The 21,323-nt window shown below is 37.6% G+C and overlaps 1 protein-coding gene across 2 annotated transcripts in view; it reads left to right on the top strand.

Moving 5' to 3' along the window:
• The window catches only part of LOC101174204 (small conductance calcium-activated potassium channel protein 2), a 36,156-nt gene extending 15,652 nt beyond the window's left edge, over positions 1–20,504 (top strand). The window contains exons 3-9 of one of the 2 annotated variants that reach the window (XM_023960704.1): positions 5,922–6,340; positions 6,567–6,708; positions 6,795–6,905; positions 8,124–8,251; positions 10,404–10,412; positions 13,417–13,486; positions 18,727–20,504. In XM_023960704.1, coding sequence (XP_023816472.1) covers positions 5,922–6,340; positions 6,567–6,708; positions 6,795–6,905; positions 8,124–8,251; positions 10,404–10,412; positions 13,417–13,486; positions 18,727–19,002 — 1,155 coding nt within the window. In that variant the 3' untranslated portion in view covers positions 19,003–20,504. The remainder of the gene's footprint in view (positions 1–5,921; positions 6,341–6,566; positions 6,709–6,794; positions 6,906–8,123; positions 8,252–10,403; positions 10,413–13,416; positions 13,487–18,726) is intronic. The other variant, XM_023960705.1, reaches the window with a different exon arrangement.
• Positions 20,505–21,323: the final 819 nt, after the last annotated feature.

The following is a 21,323-nucleotide window of genomic DNA, read 5'->3' as shown; positions in this document are numbered from 1 at the left end:
CTACGTTTGGATAGACATCTCTCGCCATTTTTGTTGCAGAGTTAATGTTAGGTTGGCCAGAAATATTACAGGTAGGGGGGGTAATATTGTCTCATACCTCAACTAAAGTGTTCGAATGGAATTTTAACACCAAGAGTCTGTAATTCACAGCATCTGTCAGCCACATATACACTGTGATAACACCACATTTAATTCAGTGCAATTCGTGAAGTGACTTTTAGGTCTTACAAGTAAAATTATCACTTTAAGAAGTCTTTCAATGATGGAAAATGGTTGCAACATTTTAGTATTTTTCTTTATGCTTTACCGGTATTTTGTTTTAATCTACAACTGAATTTAATCTTCTTACACACAAATGTTTTTTCACAAACAAAAATGTATCAAATCATTGAAACATTATAATTAAGCTTTGATTAAAACAGTATTTTTGGCTTGTTTAAGCATCTTTGAACTTCTATTAACTGTGAAACGTTGTCTAAGAACCATTTAAAAAATGTTTTAGGCCTTTTTCATTCATTATGAAATACATTAAAACTAATTCTATACCATTAAAATCATGTATTGACGTCTTAATATGTTTAATAGCTTCAGCCCACGGAAGTGGATTTGTCATATCTGCTAGTTCTTGGGCTTGCAAGGAATACCTCCTTCTGAGGTAAAAGGGCCCTTTAGTATTGTGTTTCAGGTCGTCCATTAACGTAATTGCTTTACTCCCTAAGCAGACTTTTGTTATGCAACCCTCCTTTAAATGTTTAATTGCATTGTTTTGAGGGAACAAATTTTTTAACTGCCCCTGACATGACTAGTTTGTTGCGTGAAATGTAAAATAAAACTCTCTTGTGCTGTGTGCAAACAATAATTTAGATGCACTCAGATGCTTAACATTAGGAAACAGGTGTCAAATGAAGTCACAGCTTGTGTTTCCATGTCTAAATTACACTCACTTGGAAAGCCAGACAGGGCAAGCTGTGGTTAGAGTTACACAATTCTCTGACACATGTCAGTTTGTTACAGGAGCTCTGTCACCCGCTGGATACGAACAACTGTGCCTGAAAGTTTAATAGTTTCTGTGTTTGGGGGGAAAGTCTGATTCTGGCTTTTAAAAAAATATAAAAGATGTAACATTTGTCTGAGGATGTGTTGTCTTGCTGCATTTTGTTTTTGATGAGCCCGCTTTGAGACAAATTTTTATTTTTGGCACAGAGGCTTTTTACCATGTAATTGGCTCAGAGGCTGTGCTGAGCGTGCAGCATCAGTGAAGCCTGTGTGTTAATGTGAAAAGGTTGAAAAGCTGCAGTTTCTGAGGGACTTTGAAGCTGTCAAACTGTGCTACACGAGGCATTCAGGCACATCTGTGAGAGACAGCGTTGCACTTCATTATTGATTTTTCTGCATCTTTGTCCTTGAGCTGAACACACCAAACAAGAGCTTCCTTTTTCTTTTTTTTATGTGACAAATATGACTATTTCAGTCATTCTATTTTATGAGCGAGTTAAATTTACAATCTGGGTCACAGATCCCACCAGACTCTCTCTGGAATGGGACAGCTCTTTACGTCTATTATGAGGAATTGCAAATAGAGGGTTGGTAGAAAATTGTACGTTTGTGGTTTTTTTGAACTTTGGTAATTTTTTTTGTATTTTTGTCCTAAAGTTCATTTTTAACTGAGAAAAATGTCCTGTTCTCATCGCTTCAATGTTTAAACTAGTGAACAGATAGTCTCTGCATTTGTCAATCGTACCCATGTTTTTTTTACATTAACATTCTGTGGAGAAACACAGCTTTAAAGTGTTCTCTTACACACTGTGTGTGCATGCTCTGTAATCTTTAGTTTAACCCTTGTGCTATCTCAGATGACCCCACCCTTACTTTGACGTGTTCTCCCTACCATGACAAAGGTGGATAAAGGTGGAAAGATTTCATGTAATCCATGGACACCAGTGAGGTTCACAAATCATTGAAGAAAAAAGGTTCAGCACACTGTCTAGTGGGTCTAGATGACCCAACTCCCAACGTTAAAGTGCCTAGGAGAGCACACACCATCAAAATGTAAAATAGAATGATTGGACCAAAGCACAATACCAACAAACCCATAGCTCTCCATCACTTAAGGCAGCAAGGCAAGCCTCCAGCACCTGCTTGGTATGACCCACTTCAGGACTAATGGCAGGGGGGTTTTTGAATGGGATGGCACATCTGTCAAAGGGCAAAGCAGATGTCCTGGGTGGGCTCAGAGAGAACAAAATTATAGTGTCACATATTTGAGACACTGTGTGCATCTTTCCACAATTTTAGAAAAAACAACATTTTAAATTCCCACTCCAATCATCTTTTGATCTATTGTGAAACCGTTCCCCGTGGTCTTCTGCAGACCGGCAGGAGTTAATTAATAAGTCGCCTCTGAGTTGTGAGCAGGACTGCTGCCATTGAGCCCCCTCTTCCCATCACCCATAACTGAGCTATCTGTCTCGCTAGTTTACAGACCCTCACACGCCCAACATAACATTCCCGGTGCATCTAAATTTCCTTTATGTTCGTCCTCCATATAAAGAAAATTTAGCTCAAATTTGCATTTCTGAGTATTCATTTCTTCAAATCATTGTGAAGAATGAAGAAGGGACTTTAACCCTTACTAAAGTTTTGTGCTTTTTCAACGCTCACAACCCCCAAAAAAGCAAACTTCTAAAACACAAATGGTGAAAACTATAAACAGCATGTATACTGAAATGGTATATGTACAAATAAAAGTATACTATATACATAATAATAATAAGAAGAAGAATAAGAGTAAGAAATAGGAAAAAGATTATAATAATAATAATATTAACAAACAAAATTATCTAAAATGAAAAATATAGCAATTATGTTGATTCTTACAGTAGTTCAAGTTTGTGTCTTTGTTGTTGAATCGGATTGATCATGCACAACAATGAACAATAAGTCTCTTAATTATATTGTCTCTACATTTTCTGAACAGTTTTTAAACTGTAACAAAAACCATTAAGAAAAAGTATTGGAGGCAATCTAATGGGTTTTTGTTTTTATTATTTTATTACTGAAACTGAAAAAGCAGTTTTTGTAGATTGATGAATCCTGGGATAAACCGTCTGCAAGGTAGAAACGCATGAGAGGCTACATTTAATGCAGCCATAGTGTATTTTATTCTGCAGAAGTCAAGACACAAAAGCAACTCTGATTTTAATTTTGATATGCAAACATTAAAAAATTTGACATGAATCAGAAAAATTCTATTTGTTGTGAAATAATTTCTAAAAGACAATATGATGTGAGGCAGATTACTGTGCAAAACATTTGTTATAATTTAGGCACATGTATTCTTACTTCAAAAGTCTGTTGTACATAATATCGTCAAATGGAAAACTAAAATTGACTTGAAAAACATATTTATGCAGATGAAAATGTTGTTAAGTAATTCTTATGTACACCAGTGAATTTAGAATGGTCAAATGAAGAATCCCATTAAAATCCAATCATTTCAGGCCACTATAAAGTCGTCTTTTTTTTGGACGTTACGATAAATCTAAAGATTTATTTATAAACGTGTACATTTTGAGCTTTCCTCCCTGTTATTTTGAGCCAAAAACAATTGCAGTGTTGTTACATATTTTCCTTTCAAAGCCAGAGAAGCCACTGAGCATCCCATAATTCATTACAAAGCACATCAAGAAGGTTACAATGAAATGTGATGGTGCAGTCCCCCTTTTTCCTCCACTTTAGAAAGCTGTGTGCTCTTGTGGTAAAAACAGCCGCCAGGAAATCTCGCTCCCGTTTGCTGACACCAGCATTTTGAGAAATATATACTGCCACTCGTGACGGCTTGCGCAGGCAGAGGACCTTGACGTGATTAAGTGGATGGAGTGGGAGTAGCGGTGGAGGAATTTCAGAGCAGTGTGTCAGAGGGAGAGGAAGTTAATATGGCTCGATAGCATTTAATTTGCAACCCAAACCAGCAAAAACAAACCTCCTTTTAGAGATGGAGACACTCTGTCTTCTGCCATCAGGGTAAGTCAGGGATCACGAGGAAGAGGATGTGATGGAGGTGATTGGCTAGGTCATGATTTCAGACTGAACACCATTCGCTAGGAATATTTCAGATGAAGATAAAGGGAGTGCTGAAGAGCAGGAGAATCTGCAGCAACTGCAGAGGTGACCATGTGAGGGAGCTTGTGTGGATGACATAGGACAGGGAGGGAAGGGGTGATGAGAGCTGATGAAAACCATTAACGTTCACGTCCCCTGAGATGTGGTCGGGTCGGACAGGCTAGGCGATGGCAGAGGTGACAGATTTTCTCAAATTCTCTTCACCTTAAATCTTTTAGCTTTTTTAATACAAAAAAAGAAAACAAGGAAAAGATATTTAGACTAAATTGCCAACAAAGCAAAACAAACAATAAAAAAAGGAAATTGGAGAACAGAATTTTCTGTTTTCTTATTACTTTTGAGAACTGTCAAAACTTTCTTGAAACACTAAAAGTGAAGAAATCTCAGACACAGATGATCATCTTAAAATCATTTTCCATTTGGACAGTATAGCAGCAAAGAATTCAAATTTTGCAGGCCAAAAACAAATGAAAGCATGTAAAGTAGGTCAGAATCTCTTTGAATATGTATTTAGAAAATAAAATAGAAGTTCTTCAAGATGTTCATCTTTCATCAGAGATCTTTTTCAGCATTTCCAGTCTTAAAAATCATCCATGTATCGAGGTTGTATAGGTTTCATTTTTATATATTTATATGTTGTTGCATGTCTTCAACTTATATGATAAACAGTTGTTTCATAATGAGCTTTCACAATGTGATCTCAGCCACAGCTTTTTCCTAGTTTACTATATTTGGCAACTGTCTGGACAAACAAGCAAGCTGTCTACTGCCTAAAAACAAGATTTTTTGCAAGTTTTGCCCTTTTCCAGCTCACTGCAATGTAAATGCAGATAGACCCGTTGACTGTATAAAGAGAACTGGACTGAGCAAACATGACTTTCTTCTTGCTCCAACCTAATAAACTCAATTTAGTTGACATTTTTCCGCGATATGTCCATCGCCATGTTGGAACCAGATTTCCTCAATAAGCTGTGAGTGGACCATGCCGATCATGGTCTACATTTCTATAGATTCCACTCTCCAATCATTAGTGAGCATGTTAGAAGGCCACGCCCTTTCCATTGAAAGCGGGCTTGGGAGAATCTGTCAGTCAAACGCTTTAAACATTTGACAGAAGCCCACCTACTTTCATTGAGGCATCCGATTGGTCAGTTTATGGCTTTAATAACTTTCACTACAACAAAAATATCATAAAAAAAGCAGGATTAGCAAGAACATGGTAAAAAGATATAGAAGAGAAAGAATGGTTATTCTGACAAATAGAATAACTGAGTATAGCTGTTTATTTCTCAATAGAAGTCTACAGGATTTTGCGTTTTAGGGACTTCTCTTTAAAACGCAAGGGAAGAGGGGTCACCCAGTCCAATTCTTTAATTTCTTTGCATTAAAAGCAGCAACAACAAAAAAAAAAGAAAAAAGGATAGCCCACACAGCACAAAGCATGAATCACACAAAGGATGGAAATGGCTTGATGTTAAAGGTGGTGCAGTGAGGAGATGAAAGTGCTTATTAAAATATGTTAGTCAGATTACTAGCAGGGTAAGGATTTTCTTGTTTACGCCTTTTTTTTCTTGTTTTTTTTAGACCATAATGTCCCCTCAATGAACTGCTATTGAAACTGCTTAACATATCCTGATGGTTTTGTCTACTAAAAGCGAAAACAAACCAACCAAACAAAGATATAAAACATTTTATGTGATTTGCTTCTGTAGGTTAGACGTTTTTCTCTAGCCTTCTATATTAGATGAATGAATATGTGTGCTGTCTTTCACAACTCTCACTGTATCCATTTATTGCAGCTCTTCATGGTGGACAATGCAGCTGATGATTGGAGGATAGCCATGACGTACGAACGCATCTTCTTCATTTGTCTGGAGATCCTGGTCTGCGCCATACACCCCATCCCAGGGAACTACACCTTTACCTGGACAGCACGTTTGGCGTACTCCTACGTCCCGTCCAGAACAGACGCAGATGTGGACATCATTCTTTCTATTCCCATGTTCCTGCGACTGTATCTCATCGCTAGAGTGATGCTGCTGCACAGCAAGCTCTTCACTGATGCCTCATCTCGTAGCATTGGGGCCCTCAACAAAATTAACTTTAATACACGCTTTGTGATGAAGACCCTCATGACCATTTGTCCTGGCACTGTGCTGCTGGTTTTCACCATCTCGCTGTGGATCATCGCTGCATGGACTGTGAGAGCTTGTGAGAGGTGCCTGGATTAGTTTCTCACATTATGCTGTGCTGCACAACATGAAACATAGATAAGGGATAAAAATAGACAGTGTTAGCCCACTTGCTGTTTGAGCATCCAGATAGGAGAATTTACGCCTAAACATGTGATGCTATGTACCATACTGGGTAAAAAAAAAATGAAGAAGAAGAAAGTATTAGTGAATGAAAAACTGTCCATTTGTTACAAATATTATTTATTACAGGTACCATGACAACCAAGATATAACCAGCAATTTTCTTGGAGCCATGTGGTTGATCTCAATCACGTTTCTAACCATTGGATATGGGGACATGGTCCCACACACATACTGTGGAAAAGGAGTCTGTCTCCTGACTGGCATTATGGTGAGTATGCATCATGGAGGGCCTCTCTAAGAAGACAAGAAAAGAAAAAGAAAGGAGTCATCTGTGATTTGTTTTTGTGTTGTTAGGGTGCTGGCTGCACTGCCTTGGTGGTGGCTGTGGTGGCAAAGAAATTAGAACTAACCAAAGCTGAAAAGCATGTCCACAATTTCATGATGGACACCCAGCTAACGAAAAGAGTAAGTGAGCTTCTTAGATTTATATTTCAACGAGGAGAGGTCTTAGGAATGCACAAAAAGGAAGATTAATTTGTGATTCAAAATGTGTGCATGAAGTCCATAGTCTTTGACAGTTAGGCTCTGGGCTGATGTTGGGATGAGCTCGGTCCATAGATGAACAAACCCCAGAGCCTGGACGCTGATGGTGGTTGAGGGCCAGTCCATGACAAAGCATTGTTCCAGGTGGAGGACTGGAAAACCGTCTAGAATGTAGAGAAATAAACCTCCATGAATTTAAAATATGAATGTGATTAACTGGGAGGAGAAGTGAAAAAGAGGAGAGATGTGGGGAAATTAGCTACTGGTTTAGACTGAAGCTTAATTGATGAGTGACGTAAGAACCCAGCTTATCCAGAAGTGAGGTAGATATTATTAAAATTGTTCCAAAGTTTCACAAACGCAAAAAGTCTATTCTCTTAGTTATTGAGCAACAGATTATTTACTCAGATGGGAAAACTACCAAAATATTAAACATTTCATTAAATAAAGCCAATAACATAACTATGTGAAATCTGATGAACACAACTTGTTTCCCCAAGATGTCTGATGGTTTCCTTTATGTTTATCCATTTCTGTAATATTTCTTGTTGATCTGTACAGATATAGAAAAAACTTAAAAGGTCAAAACCAATCAAATCTTTTTCTAATTATAGTATAAAATTGAGAAAGTACCCATTTAGCAGGCCTATCAACTCCCATTTAAGAATTGATAACATTTAGGGCTTTACAATAAATCATTATCTTAGATAGTTCCCTTCGTGTAGGCAGCTATTAAAGCTCATCTGAAGTCTTGTGTTGACTAGATTTAAGATCTCTGGTGTTTAGGAAATTGAGCGTCTCAGTTCACTTGCTGGCAAACCCAGTGCAGTTTAGCAGCAGTTTAAATGCAGTCAGACTTTCTAAATTGTGGAAATAACCTTGTAGAGTCAGTTTTAAGTAATATTAAGTAAAACAAGAAAGCTTTTTTTTCAATTGTTGCTTGTTTCAGGCAATGCTGACCAACAAAACATGAAGCTGCTGTTTTCAGGCAGTTTTGTCAACTTGTTTTTAAAAAATTAGACCTGTGGAAAGTGTGCAATTTTAATAGCAGGTTGTTCTGGTCTAATAACAATATTTAACTAACCTTTCATTATGTTTCCATCTTTTCGATGTTTCTACCTTCATTTTTTTGGCTTGTAGGTGAAAAACACAGCTGCGAATGTTCTCAGGGAGACGTGGCTCATCTACAAGAACACCAAACTGGTGAGGAAGATGGACCACGCTAGAGTCAGGAAGCACCAGAGAAAATTTCTCCAAGCCATTCACCAGTAGGTGCACAGTTTCGAACAGTTTTTTTTATCCAGGAGATTAATTTCATCCACATAAACCTGAAATCTGAATTGTTTGACACCTGTAGCAAATTTGTGTTCATACTAATAAAGGATATGGTGTTTTATGACCATGTCTCCCATTCACTCAATGATGTGCTAGTTTTGGCTTGTTGAATTTGTGTGCAAAATTAAAAGGAATGCAGATGTTATTCATTAGTGTCAGCGTATACATTCTTTCTGTTGCAATAATGTGTTTATGACGGAGAAAATGATTTTTGTTTTAGACTGAAGGTACTGCAGTCGATTTGACTCCTGTGTCTCTTTCTCTGTGAGTCAGATGTCAGGCTGACCTCACAGATGACGTATCTGGGTCTCTAACTCTAACGGCTGGTCAGACATTAACTCGTGAGTTTGTCTGTTAGTGGGTCCCTGAAGACCTCCAACTTACTTTGAATCATTATTGATTTAAGTCTCATCTAGCTGTTGTTTTTCCTCACCACATACCAGCACCTCTGCTCCCTTCAGTAAAATCTGAGCTGCACTTTATCAAGATAAATGACGAGCAATTTTTTGCTCATATGTACATTTATAGGAGCGTGTGGATGTGTGTTTGCTTGCATTTTGTGGTTTTGGCCTCTGCGGTCTACGTCTCCGTACAATTTTGATATGCTCATGAATATTATGAATACATTTGTCTCTTAAAGACTCCTCCGTGTTTAGGAAGGAGGCAGGAGGCCATCAATATACACATAATAGCTACCTTTCCTGCAGCAAACTGATATTGGAGGATATTCTCACTGCTGCTTGTCTTGCGTCATCATACCCTTGCCTTTATGTTCAGGCACTTTGCAGTAGTGATTACGATGTCTCATGCCAGCCTGCTAATAATGGAACAACTCAGAGCTGCAGCTCAATCTGAAGAGAATCACATTCAGCTGTGAAAAGTCATGTCCAGGTCTGTGTGCAGAAAAAAGCTCAGCATGGTGTCAGCAGCTTCCAGTCACGCCTTCAGTCTTGCTCCAGAGGCACAGTTTTTAGAGCTTTTGTCTGGGGTGGCATTGGTTGTGAATGCAAAATATCACACACAGTCTTGGTTGAGATTAATTCAAAACAGGAGGTGATCTCACATCTGCTGGGCTGGCAAAGATTTAAAGGTATCCTTTATGTGATTAGAACTAGGGGTGTGATGATTAAACAATGAATCGATTTATCCAATCAGACCAATCTGTCTGAGGCAAGTTGTTAATCAAATCGACCTATAAAATGAAATAAATCAATTATTATCTATATTGAAAAATACCATTTGGATTAAGGCACCTTAGGTTTATTTTACTATAACAGAAAAATGACCAAGGGTCATCACAGCAGACAATACACATGTGATTGCAGCAAAAGATGATCAAGCCATCATTAAAGTCCAATGTGAAAAAACACTTTGAATTTTGCAAAGACATGTGACCTAACAGTGTGGTAAAATGTTCTAATACTTGTCCAATTGTATGATTTTGATGTAGAAAAACAACAGTGGGGTAAACTGTATGAAACTAAAATATGGATGGATTTGACATTAATTCTTGTTTACTTGTTTATATATATTTTTAATTTACAATTGATTATCTTGCAAGAACTATTCTCTGGGTGAATTTTTGGCTAAAGATGTCCTGGATAGATTTTAGGTCAGTAAATTTGATTGAATCAGATTGTTCACAATGAAGCAAGATTGACTATGAATTTTTCTAATGAATCGTTACATCCCTAGGTAGAGCACATCAAATCGGGAACTGTCTCTCCGCAAACCCTCACCAGTCAGTCAATCATATAAAGTGTTAACTAATGTTCAACGAAGCCTCGGATGCTCAAGGCTCAGTCTGTTGTCAGGAGGCTTGCTTTATTTACTGAGCTTCTGATAAGAGGATTAGAAAAAAAGGAAATACATTTCAGAGCATCTCCAGTATCTGCAAAAGCACAGAGATGATGTGCTTGATGGAAAAAAAATAATAAAAAGAACAGTTTGTAACGATTGCTGTTGTGAGAGCTATCCAGCCAGAAGGGAGCAAACACATTTTACCATCTGAATGTGTGTATCTGATGTTGTATTAATTCATTTGTCTACTTTTTTTTTCCTGTTTGTGTCGACACAATGCAATAGAGCTCGAAAGTAAGTGTTCGCCTGACATGTAGATAGAGACCTGTTGTGTGCATGCTAACAAGAGCTTGTCGTTGAACCCAAAAATACTTTAAAAAAATCGTTAAAAAATTACACTCCCTCATTTGATAAGTGAAATTCATGCACAAAAAAGGTTTTGCAATTTATGGATTTACACCACACTATCATAATTTCAGATTATTTACTTATTTTTGTTTCTACCTTTTTTATTTTCTCTTTTGGCTGGCTGTTTAGTTTGCAAACCTCATATACATTTTCCATACAGTTGTCAGACAGATTTGAATGACCAGAGCAAACACCTTTTGAGACACATGCTACATGATACAGATCCTTAGCAAGTGAATTTCAATTATCAGTGATGGAGAGTGTTCTCTTTCCATTTTCTGCATGGATGTGACGAGACTTGGACCTTTAATCAGAGCGCTACTGATTAAACTTGAATCAACTGTGTTTTCACATACCGAAGGATGACAGCTAGAGCTCCACAAGAGAAAACCTGCAGTAAAACAAGTATGTAATGTGAGATAGCCCTTCTAAGTTGTGTTTTCTACAACATAACACCATGCAGATCAGGACTCAGGGTCATCTTTCGGCTAGTGGAACCATTGTTACAGCATTTGCAGCCACATCTCATCCATTTCTCTGTTGGATGACAAGGTAGCAGTGCTCCAGAGTGGTAAAGCAGGGCAGAAACAAGGATGTACAGCTGTCAGGAAGGATAATTGGGACAGTAAGCAACAGCAAACCCTTCTGAGGTTATTTGGATCAGACAAGCTTAAGACTTTAACAGCTGTGAAACCAAGCGTCCTGGTTCATTCAAATGATCCCCACAGGGACCACGGTCTCTTTCCTTCCACAAGGTTGGAGTAGGAATCGTAGCAAGTAGCAGGAAGGGGAGTGCTTGTTAGCTTAAAGATCAGTGAACTTCAGATGTGAGAAAAAGACCTGCGACTAAGGTCAGCCTATGAGCAATCCTCTTTGAGCTGGAGAGAACTTTGTGAGCCGACAAGAAGCTGTCAGTTGGGACAGATTTAAAAAAAAAATACCCCCCCCCCCAGAAAAAATACAAAAAACAAGACTGCAGAGTGTTTATTACGCCAAGGATAAGGCTTCCATCCAGCAGTTACTTTCCACTGTTCATTCACTACACGTCAAAAAAGAAGGACGCTAGCATGCTCAACTTTTACATGACTAAAATATTTAGATAAATATTTACATGAATAATAAAATATGTCTTAAAGTCAAGTTTGCAATAATTGTAAGGCTGCATTAGAGCAGAATACCTCAGGCTTTGGACACATTTCTACTCTATTTGTTGGGGTATGTTTTATGACTTTAAGCCTGGCCCTGCTGGTTATTAAAGATTATGACTTAGATCTTTTTTTATGAAATATGTATACATAATATAATAAATCTATTTGGGATAACCTATATAGACAATTGTATCAAAAACTGAAATGTTTTGCTCAATCTTACCTTTTTGCCCACATTTCTTTCTAACAAGCTCAAGTCATGACAATTATAAAAAGCAGAGATATATGGAAAAAAATACATATGCAGGCGCACTAACTGAGATTGCCTTAAAAGATTTAGTGAGCTATTGGAAAGCTGAGCATAGCTGTTTCCCCTCTAATGAATAGCAAGCAGATTTAGAGAGCCCATTCAAAAGAACTGTGTGTGAGGAATGATTGACTGAGGGAAAAAGACAGAATGGAACAGACAGAGTAATCACCCTTTTCATTCTGACCTTGAGCTATCTGTCTTCCAACTGTGAAATGCACATTTAAACAGGGCTTGCATTGATCTCTAAGCTATTTGTTGCTGAATATCTATTGTTTGTCATAACTTAATAGAGACTTCTTGCTCTTTTGTTTCATCCACTTACATAAATGATAAGTGCTTCTTCTGGTGTTCTGTACTTGCCTGCTTTGGATGAAACGTTTCGGGGGCTCAGTTGTCAGGACGCTTTCCCCCCTTCGCCTGCAATATTCTGTAGTGACTCCTATAGCACCCTCTATTGGAGCAGTTTTTCACTTCACATCTGCCTTCAAGAGGCAAAATAAAAGTGCTGCTGATGAATGACTAATGAGAAAGCCGTTATCCATCTTCATTAAAGCTCACATTCACACGCAAGTAAACAATGGCCTTAATCTGCAAAAGCATCGCAGTTTGTTGCAGGGTTTATTACTTTCACTCAATGAAAGTTAGCCCAACCAATCCTCATCATGATGTGATTGTGCTTGTGCTCAAAGCAATTTAGGAACAGTGGGAGGACTCGAGAAAAAAAAAAACTAATATCTTGAAACCACATGTGGACGACAGCCTGTAATACTGCACGCTTGCGCTTTTTTTTAAAGCCCCTGGAGAGAAGGTATAAAGACAGACTTGAAAAGCCCAATTAAACTGAACATATTTATTATTTAGGCACATTATGTGACATAGGTAATTTGTTGTGTGCAGACAGTGAAAGCAGGCTTTGCTTTGTATTTTTTTGATCAATTCACAATTTCATCTTTAGAGAAAAATATAAGATTCTTTTAATCACAAGTCTAAAATCTTTGGTTATTTTAGTCCTAATACCACCTTTTATATGTAAATATGTTGCAGATAGGACCTTTACATAAAAATGTAGAGTTATATATTTTGCCTCTGAATGGTACACCAATATACGTGAGCACAGAGGAGTTATCTTACTTGAGATAGCCGAAATTCAGGGGTGCTTTTCATCGACGAGCACCCACACTGGCTTATTTGTTCCAGAAGCATCAGTTTTTAGGATCCAGAGCTGATCTTGTTTCCCCCCCTCCGTGGTCTCCTTTCCACTTGCATGCAGCTCAAACAAACAGACTGAACCCCCCCCCTGCAATCCCTGCATTCTCTACACACGTCCTGTGCATGTCCTAGGAGTGCTCTCCGTGTATATGCCTTGTGTGTGCACAAACCTGACATTTCTGATGGCGCTGATTTACTGGGTTCTGAATGGTCTTGTGTTCAGATTGAGAAGTGTTAAAATGGAGCAACGCAAGCTGAACGACCAAGCAAACTCACTAGTGGACCTTGCTAAGGTAAGATAGACTGCTACAGTCTCCTGTTGCATTGTACCTCAGGTTTTGCTTGTTTGATTGAATTCAGTGCATGTCATTTCATTCAAAGTATTAGTTGTGTTTTCTTGTGTAGCCAAAGTCTACAGGTGTCAAATAAACAGACAGGCAATATATTTGTGCCGTGACCAACCGCACTCACCTGTCACTCGATTTATTCAGGTACAAATAAAAACCTTTCTTTATCTTACAGAATAACCTGCTTTTTTCCCTTAAGAAATATCAAATGAGACAAACTGCAAAAGCCAGTTTTTCCACTTCATGTATCCTCTAGTGTTTGTCTTCAGGTGCACTAAACAGAAGTCGACAACCCTCAGGGAAAGACCAGGCAGTATGCCAGCCTGACACAGCAAAAACACTAACCTGGGAAGGGAGACACAGTGTAATCTGATGAATCAGCCAAAAATAAAGGTAGAGAAGGGGAAGGAGAGACAAGCAGAGTGCTCTGACATTCAAAGAACACCACAGTTTAGCTGGATCTGAGCCAGCAGGTCGTGAAAAGTATCGGTTAATTAAGCCTAATCATCTCCTGCTGTAAAAAAAGCAGTACAGCCTGGAATGTGGCTTTGAAAAAGTTGGACATGATGGATAAGTGACTGTATGTGAGAACCTGACTGAGTCATCCCTCCCCCCCGAGTTCCAAATAGGAAGTGCCTGCTGGTCCCAAAAAGCCAAAATCTCATGGATTTACAATCATTCTATTTTTCAGAATTAAAAAGCTTGCTCTGCTATCATTTTTTAACATGTTCTTGCTAATTCTGTTTTTAATACTATATTTTTATTGTAGTGCAAGTTATTTAAGTTATAAAATAGCCAATCAGATGCCTCAATAAAAGTAGGTGGTGGCACATTGTTCAAAGAGTTTGATTGACAGATTCTCTGGAGCCTGCTTTCAGTGGAATGGATATGGCCTTCTAAAATGCTTACTCCTGTTTGGAGACAGTGGTTTCTATAGAAATGTAGACTCAGCCCATTGACTGTATAAGAGAACTGGACTGACCTATTGTGACGCCACCCATAGAAAATTCCGTACTTCCAGCTCCAGCAAAATGAAGCAAATTCAGTCACCATATTTCTGCTTCAAGGCCGTCGCCATTTGGAGCCAGACACGGTTAGTAAGCAGTGATTGGTCCAAGTCAGTCTGAGTCAGCGTATCTCTGGCAACTACTATCTCTGCACTGGCTCCCTGTACCTCAAAGAATAGACTTCAAAGCAGCTCTGCTTGTGTACAAGTCTCCCCATGGCCGCACACCAAAGTACATCTCTGACATGTTAGTGCCATATGAACCATCACGTACTCTGTTGACCTCAGGGGCTGGCCTCCTGTTTCCTCAGAGTCAGAACTAAACAAGGGGAATCAGCGTTTCAATATTCTGCAGCTAAAATCTGGAACAGCTTCACTGAAGTCGTAAGACAGGCCTCTTCTGTGTTCATGTTCAAATCTAGACTTAAAACAATTCTGTTTAGCCGTGTATATGACTGAAAGGTCCTATCTGCACTTTTCTTTCCTTTCCTTCCTTTATTTTTAAATCAATTTTCAAATTTTTTCTTTTCTTTTAAAGTAAATTTTACGTGATTATTTCTATGATGTATTGTGATTTTAATACATTTTTCTGTTTTGTGAAGCACCTTGGATTACTTTGTGTACGAATTGTGCTTTACAAATAAACTTGCCTTGCCTTGCCTTGCCTTACTGTTGCCAATCAGGAGTGAGCTTGTTGGAAGTCCACACCCCTTCCACTGAAAGAAAGCTTAGGAGAATCTGTCAATCAAACATTTAGAATGTTTGAGGGGAGGACCAACAGACGCCACATGCTTTCACTGAGGCATCTGATTGGTCCGTTTATAACTTGAGTAGCCCGCTATAAAAGGAAAAATATCATGAGAAAAAATAAGGATTAGCAAGAACATGTTATAAAAAGGCAGCAGAGCAACAATAGTTATTCTGACAAAAAGGGCGAATTAGTAACAGCGGTTTATTTCTCAAAAGAGGTCAATGGGATTTTGGCTTCTTGGAACTAACAGGTACCTTCTACTTGGAACGCAATGGGGGAGGAGTCACTCAGTCCACTTCTCATAGACAGTCAATGACTCAGATCGACTCAGACCAATCACTGCTTACTGACAATGTCTGGTTCCAACATGGCGACGGTCATATCGTGGAAAAATGAATGAATTGCCCTCATTTGCCTGGAACCGGAAGCAAGTAAGTTTAAATGGGTGACGTCACACTCACTGAGTCAAAATGATGAATGAGGAAAGCTCTTAGGTGTTGTCCTGGGAGCTTATGGCCATCAGAGGGCAGTGTTTCCTTTGTATTTTCATGCTTTTTTTGAGAGAACACATGTCAACATGTCCCTTAAAGAAATACATTGCAACAGGAGAAAGCTGTGAATTACTTCAGTTCCCACAATTTTCCCTTCTTTCATCACCTCCTTTTTCACAGCCCCTTTTTAAATTAAACTAAGCTGCATCTTTTTTCTAATGTACCGCACTTGTCTCTTTTAACAAACACTTTTTTTGTTTTTATTGATTATTTTATTATGTTTATTTAACACACAACTAATGGCAAAACTGTTCTCTCAACCAGATGTTTGGAGAAATCTTTTCTGCTCTATTTCCCTTTTCCTTATCATCGACCTGCTCAGAGATAGACTGACAATTATGAGTAAAGTTCTATGTCACTGTGTGTGGTTTGATTTGCTTTGTGTCACTTTGTAACTCATATAGAAACAAAAAACATACAAACATTTTTCAGGAGGAAAGGGTAAGTACCAGTCACCATTGCCTGTACTCCTAAATAAATTACAGTAATAATTTACTTTTCAAGAATCACTCTTCTGGTAGCTTTACACCTGAAATCCATAGGTTTTTATACCAGGGTCATAACTATTTAGATAAAGATAGAAAGTTCATTAAATTAGATTAGATTAGATTAGATTAGATTAGATTAGATTAGATTAGATTAGATTAGATTAGATTAGATTAGATTAGATTAGATTAGATTAGATTAGATTAGATTAGATTAGATTAGATTAGATTAGATTAGATAAACTTTATTCATCCCACAATGGGGAAATTCTCTTATCTTCAGCAGCAAAAAATATATTAAGAAATACCAACAGCAAATGATATATATTTTAGTATATATAAGTATTTTAGTATATATAAGTATCATACAAGTATATATTATTGTATATATAAGTATATATATTACACAAGTTTTATGCAATATATATATATATATATATATATATATCTTTGTATATGTATATACAGTAATAAATACATTAGATATTCTAAAACATTGGTAAATCTAAAAAAGCACAAAGCAGGAAAACTGTTGTCCTTCCAGAGATAATAAAATTGTCATATTTTTGTTTGGTTCTCTATCTACATGTCCTGTTAAACCATGTGCTGTAACATAAATACAACCTAAACCCCTGACGCCTGAATTTTTTTTCCAGCTATGAAAAAAGAAACCTCCTTGTTTTTTGCTTGGATTTAGATGCCAAATTATAGTAATTTTGGACCCAGAGGGCTTTTTCTTTTTTTGTGTATAATTCATGCATATTGATTGATTTGTTTTACATTATAATTTGTGCTTGTTGATATGATTCTTGGTCGAAAAAGGTTCCTTTTGAACAATCCAATTCGATCCGATTTACTGACCCAAAATTTATCCAGGACATCTTCAGCCAAAAATTCAACCGATGTTACTCAGAGACTAAAACCTGGGTACTGAACAGTGCAGCTGAAGTTTTCCACATTGCTTGTATTTCTTGCAAAAGTGTAAATTGAATATGTGTACAAACAAGTGAAAAATAATGAATAGCAAATCCATTCACATTTTAGTTTCATGAAGTTCATCCCACTGTTCCTCATACACGAGTGGGTTTCCTCTGGGAACTCCAGCTTCCTCCCACAGTCCAACGACATGCCTCAATGTGTTAATTGGTGACTGTATTTTCCCTAGGAAATTTGAATGTAAATGTGTGTGTGGTTGTGTGGCCCTGTAAAAGACTGACAATTTGTGTGAAGGCAGGCTACACTTCAAAGCTGCGATAGGCTCCAGCAACCCCGTAACTCAGAAAGGGATTACGCAGATTCAGAATATAGATGATGGATGGATGGATGGATGGATGGATGGATGGATGGATGGATGGATGGATGGATGGATGGATGGATGGATGGATGGATGGATGGATGGATGGATGGATGGATGGATGGATGGATGGATGGATGGATGGATGGAAGTCAACACATTTATGGTCTAAAAATGTATACATGTGTTTACCAAACATGTGTTGACTTAAATTTATCCATCTGTCCATTGATTGTCTAAAAATAAATTGTGGACCTACATAAACTTTTTAAATTATTTAGCAGTTTGCATCACCTCTTGCTTCATCAAACTTTTGGAAATTGCAAATATGACTTGATTTCATCAGTCTTTAAAGTAAACCTTCTTTCCGATATCCATCTGCTTTAATCACAGATATGCACATTTTATTTTTAGTAGGAAAGAAATCAAGAAAACAAATCCTATGTTTGAGTATCTTCTGTGGTTTTCAACCCATCTTTGCTGTTTCAACTTCTATAAATAGGGGCAAAAATGGGATTGCCACATGAAAAATAAAACATGTAGTTGCAAATTCATCAAAATAATCACACATTTATGTTTTTTTACTTTGCGAATGAAGCCTTTTATGGGGAAAACATAAGTAGGTCAGGGAGGATGTGTTAACTCAGCTAAGATATTAACTCATGTTAAAATCATGTAGCCTTAAAAAAAGTTTTATTTTTGAGGGTTTTTATAAGGATAAATGTATACGTTTAAAAAATAAAGAAACATTTTTGTAACAATGAGATATGAAGAAACATTACATAGTTCTTTAAAAATGAAACAAAGATTCAAAAAGTGAACTCAACATCAGTTTGTTAACTATCATTAATTACAACTGTCATACCTGTTTTTGTCTTTCTATGTATGACTGGTACTGAAAGCAGTTTTTTTGTGTGTGAATCTCACTTTATCCTTTTTTCACACTTTTTCACACAACAAATTTATTCAAATTTTCAATAAATGGTTTGTCTTCTATAAAACGTTGTTTTATAATAGTCACATCCAGTGACTGGTTTTTATCCAAAATTTTGCAACATTTTGATAAATGACCCCGCTGCGTTTACTTTTGCTGTTGCAGACTCAAAACATCATGTATGACATGGTGTCAGACCTAAATGAGCGAGGCGAGGACATGGAGAAGAGGATTGCCCTACTAGAGACAAAGCTGGAGACTCTGCTGAGTAACTTGCAAGCTCTTCCTGGACTCATCAGCCAGGTCATCACCCAGCAGCACAGGGACTTTCTGGAGGGTCAGCTCCAGCCTTACGACAAACACAGCCCAGAGCGTTCACAGTCGGTGTCCAGAAGGAGGTCGTCCTCCACAGCACCACCCACTTCCTCAGAGAGCAGCTGAAGTCTGACATTTGCCATCATATGGCCAACGTAAAGCCTTATGGTTTCAATAAGTATTATCCAAATTCTGATGACAGAATTGAGTTACTGAGGATGATGCATTTTAATGAGCAACTTCATGCTGTTATTGTTTTTATTATAAAAAAAAGTTGTTATTCTGTTCTTTGGTGACACGACTACAAAAAAAATGGCGTTTCCCTCAGTCTAAAACTAAAAGGCTTATAAATGGGGCTATGACACAACGTCTTCTCCATCTCTATGCAGAGGTAGCCAGTTCCACATGACAAGGTTTCCAGGTGCAAAACTATTGCACTAAAATAGTGCTTCTAACAGACTTTATGCTCTTGCTAGCTTGATTTAGCTGCAGGGTTCCTCAAAGCAAACAGAGAAATCCGTAAGGGAACGTGTCAGGGACAAAAAGGAGAAAACTATGAAGATCTGGAATAAAATCACAGCAGGAACCAGGTGAAAATGGCTCCTCTACCCCATCAGGTAGAGATACCTTTAGAAAGCTTGAAATAATAGGGGGGGAAAAAACACTTAACTTTTAGGTTAGAAACAGAATCAACTATAGCTGTTTTATTTTTCCCAGCATCTCCTCTAGAATGACTATTTTTGGGGCGACATGGCAAATACTTTAAACCTCAAGAGGAAATGAATGCATCAAAATCTCTACTTGCACTTAATTTTTCTTCAATGCACTTCAATGCTGACTGATATATCATATAAAGATGTGTTACTCATTAAAAGAAGAACATGTGACATGTTTGGGCATGGATTTATTACCGTCAATTCACATGTCGTGGTTAATGTTGATAAAGCAAGTGTTGAATCAAGCAAAAACTCATTTAATCCCTTTTCTTTTGACAAAGCCAATACATAAAGACTTGTAGAGGTTACAAAAATGCATTAATAAATCAAAAATCCTTCTGTGATGACCCAAATGTTTTGTTGTGTTCCACATCCTGTCTTCTCCTCCTCTGCTGTTGCTTGCTGTCGTGTCAGCTGGGCTACAACAAAGGCTGAACTGTACAAAATATACAACTTTTGAAATGGAGATAAAAATGATGCCTATTTTTTTATGTTTTTGTGAGGATAAGCACACCTCTTATAAACAAATTAAAACAAGGTGGTAGAAAAGGTAGATTCAGTCCATCTTGCTTGTGTTTAAGGACTTTGTGGACTTGAGTAAAACTCTTAAGTAGTTCAAAGAGGTTGCATCCCGAGACGATAAAATAAAGTCTGCATCCTTAATGCGTCAATATTCAGTGTATGAACATATAACAATACCCTTTCATATTTCAGGAAAAATAGAATTGATTAGATTGTATCAGGTGGTCAGTCATTAAACCAGAAGCACTGATTTAAACCTGCTTATCCATTAATGACAAATCAACCAGAAGCTTAACAAATAGCAGTCCTCAAACTTTAGCAAAACAGAATCCAAAAGGAAATTACAATGTATGTGACTTGAATTAAAAACAATAAAAATACAGAATTAGACACTTTTGTGCCCCTTTTTCCTTGTGTGTGACATTTTATCTAATGTACAATTAAAAAGATGAACATTGTTTCTAACATTTAACCTGATGTATCGGAAGCAAATGAACACTAAGACCAAACAGGTTGTTTCTCTATAAAACCTGCAACTGAAGGCGGTCTAAATGTAAATGATTTCTATAGTACTGAATTGAACTTTTAGTGGTTTAAAATACCATCTACAAGTTTCAACACATATGTTATTTTTAAACTTCTGCTATTGTGTAACTTTAATAATGAATGATTGCTGAAAAAATGTATTTTTCACAAACATATACTAAAATATTTGAAAATGCTTTACCAACAAATAATGTACTCAAATTAAATAAGGAGGTTGCTTGGGCATCTAGTCTGGACGCCTCCCTAGGGAGGTGTTTCGGGTATGTTCCACTGGGCAGAGGCCCCAGGGAAGACCCAGGACACGCTGAAGAGGCTACGCCTCTCGGCTGGCCTGGGAACGCCTTGGGGTCCCCCCAGAGGACCTGGAGGAAGTGGCCTGGGAGAGGAAAGTCTGGGCATCTTTGCTTTCTGTCCATCCATGACCATGGTCCCAGGTGAGCGGAAGAAGATGAATTGATAATGGACTCATTTGAAAATATAGATCTGTTTTCTTAGAAATAATACCCCTAATTGCTGGATGTCAAAAGATTTTTTTTTTGCTCAGTCATTCGTGTACTTTGCAGATGCAGGATTTCTTTGTGTGTTTTGAGAAGTTTTTTGTGAGCATGGCTAATTTGAAACAAAATTTAAAATGACAGCGTCATCAAAGCAGTTCCTTTAGTT

This window comes from Oryzias latipes, chromosome 12, assembly GCF_002234675.1.
Source record: "Oryzias latipes chromosome 12, ASM223467v1".
Classification (NCBI taxonomy): domain Eukaryota; kingdom Metazoa; phylum Chordata; class Actinopteri; order Beloniformes; family Adrianichthyidae; genus Oryzias; species Oryzias latipes.
The sequence above is the reverse complement of the archived record's forward strand: the minus strand, read 5'-3'. Positions and strand labels throughout refer to the sequence as shown.